We start from the raw sequence: 1,106 nt of genomic DNA on the forward strand, positions 1-1,106 counted from the left end.
TGTTTCGATATTTTCATTTTCGATTTTCATTTTTATTGTCATTACCCGACTGTCTCTTATTCTGGTCAAAGTTAAGATTTACTTCTTTCTGAAGCCAGACCCTTGAAGACCCCACCCTCCACCCACCCCTACAGAAAACCTAACCCCCCTCCCTCTCCTCCTCCCCCTTCAAGAATATCCCCCTCCAGCGCATTAATGAACATTGATTAGCGTGAAATAATACCTCTTAGAGGGGATCGTTATTGAGTAAATAGGTTTTAAAAATTCTTCGACTTATTGATCGTTCGGATCTAATCAACTCCACCCGAATATTCCAGCAGATTTGTTTGGTTGCTTCCTGGTTATTTACAAAAACACGTTCATTCCTTCTCCCTTCGAGTGCATCCCTCGCTCTAGTGCCTCTAACAGTCATAAATATTGAATGTGACAAGATGAATCCACCAGACTAAATTCCCAAATTAGTCTTCAAAATCAATCTGTTCATGCGAGCTGCGTTTCTGTTCATAACATTGCCATGGTTCCTAATAAAAGGTTAGTCACCTCTCGTCAAAATCAGACACATTTTATGACACTATTTTGAAAAAATACTACGATTATTTTAGCTAGGTTTAAAAAATCGAAAACACGGGCAGTTTCGCTTCGAAAATTTGCAACAGTCGAAGTTCCTTTGAAATATTTAAAACCAAATTTTAAAACAATTTTGATTTGTTGTGACTTATTGTCCTGAGTCTGAAATGTTCCTCCTTCGAACAGATTTTACAGAATATGGCAGAATGTACCAGTTGACAAAATTCAGGATATTGGATTTCAATTAACAGAATGACTTTTAATTACCTCCTAATTGCCGTAATCCTCAGTTTGCTTGTTTTTTTCCTTTCATACCACCTACGAGCAACGTTCTCATTATCGCTTATATGGCGATAAGGGACGAAAGGTTGCAACGATAAAAAAGTATGCATAATACGATTTGAAATGGTTTGATTGTAGTTATTGAAATCTTTGAAACTAGGGATAACAAAATTTTCAACGAAAAATCCAGTTTTGGAACAAAACTTGTTCTTTTTCTTTACTTCTCAAAGATGTATGTGGAAAAAGTTTTTTTGTGG

The 1,106-nt window shown here is 36.3% G+C and overlaps 1 protein-coding gene across 1 annotated transcript in view; it reads left to right on the forward strand.

Moving 5' to 3' along the window:
* Positions 1 to 229: 229 nt before the first annotated feature.
* Positions 230 to 1,106, forward strand: part of LOC142351817 (uncharacterized) — a 3,754-nt gene continuing 2,877 nt past the window's right edge. The window contains exon 1 of the mRNA XM_075404020.1: positions 230 to 531. Coding sequence (XP_075260135.1) covers positions 515 to 531 — 17 coding nt within the window. The 5' untranslated portion in view covers positions 230 to 514. The remainder of the gene's footprint in view (positions 532 to 1,106) is intronic.

The sequence above is a fragment of the Convolutriloba macropyga genome, chromosome 13 (genome assembly GCF_964194025.1).
Source record: "Convolutriloba macropyga chromosome 13, txConMacr16.3, whole genome shotgun sequence".
Lineage (NCBI taxonomy): Eukaryota > Metazoa > Xenacoelomorpha > Acoela > Convolutidae > Convolutriloba > Convolutriloba macropyga.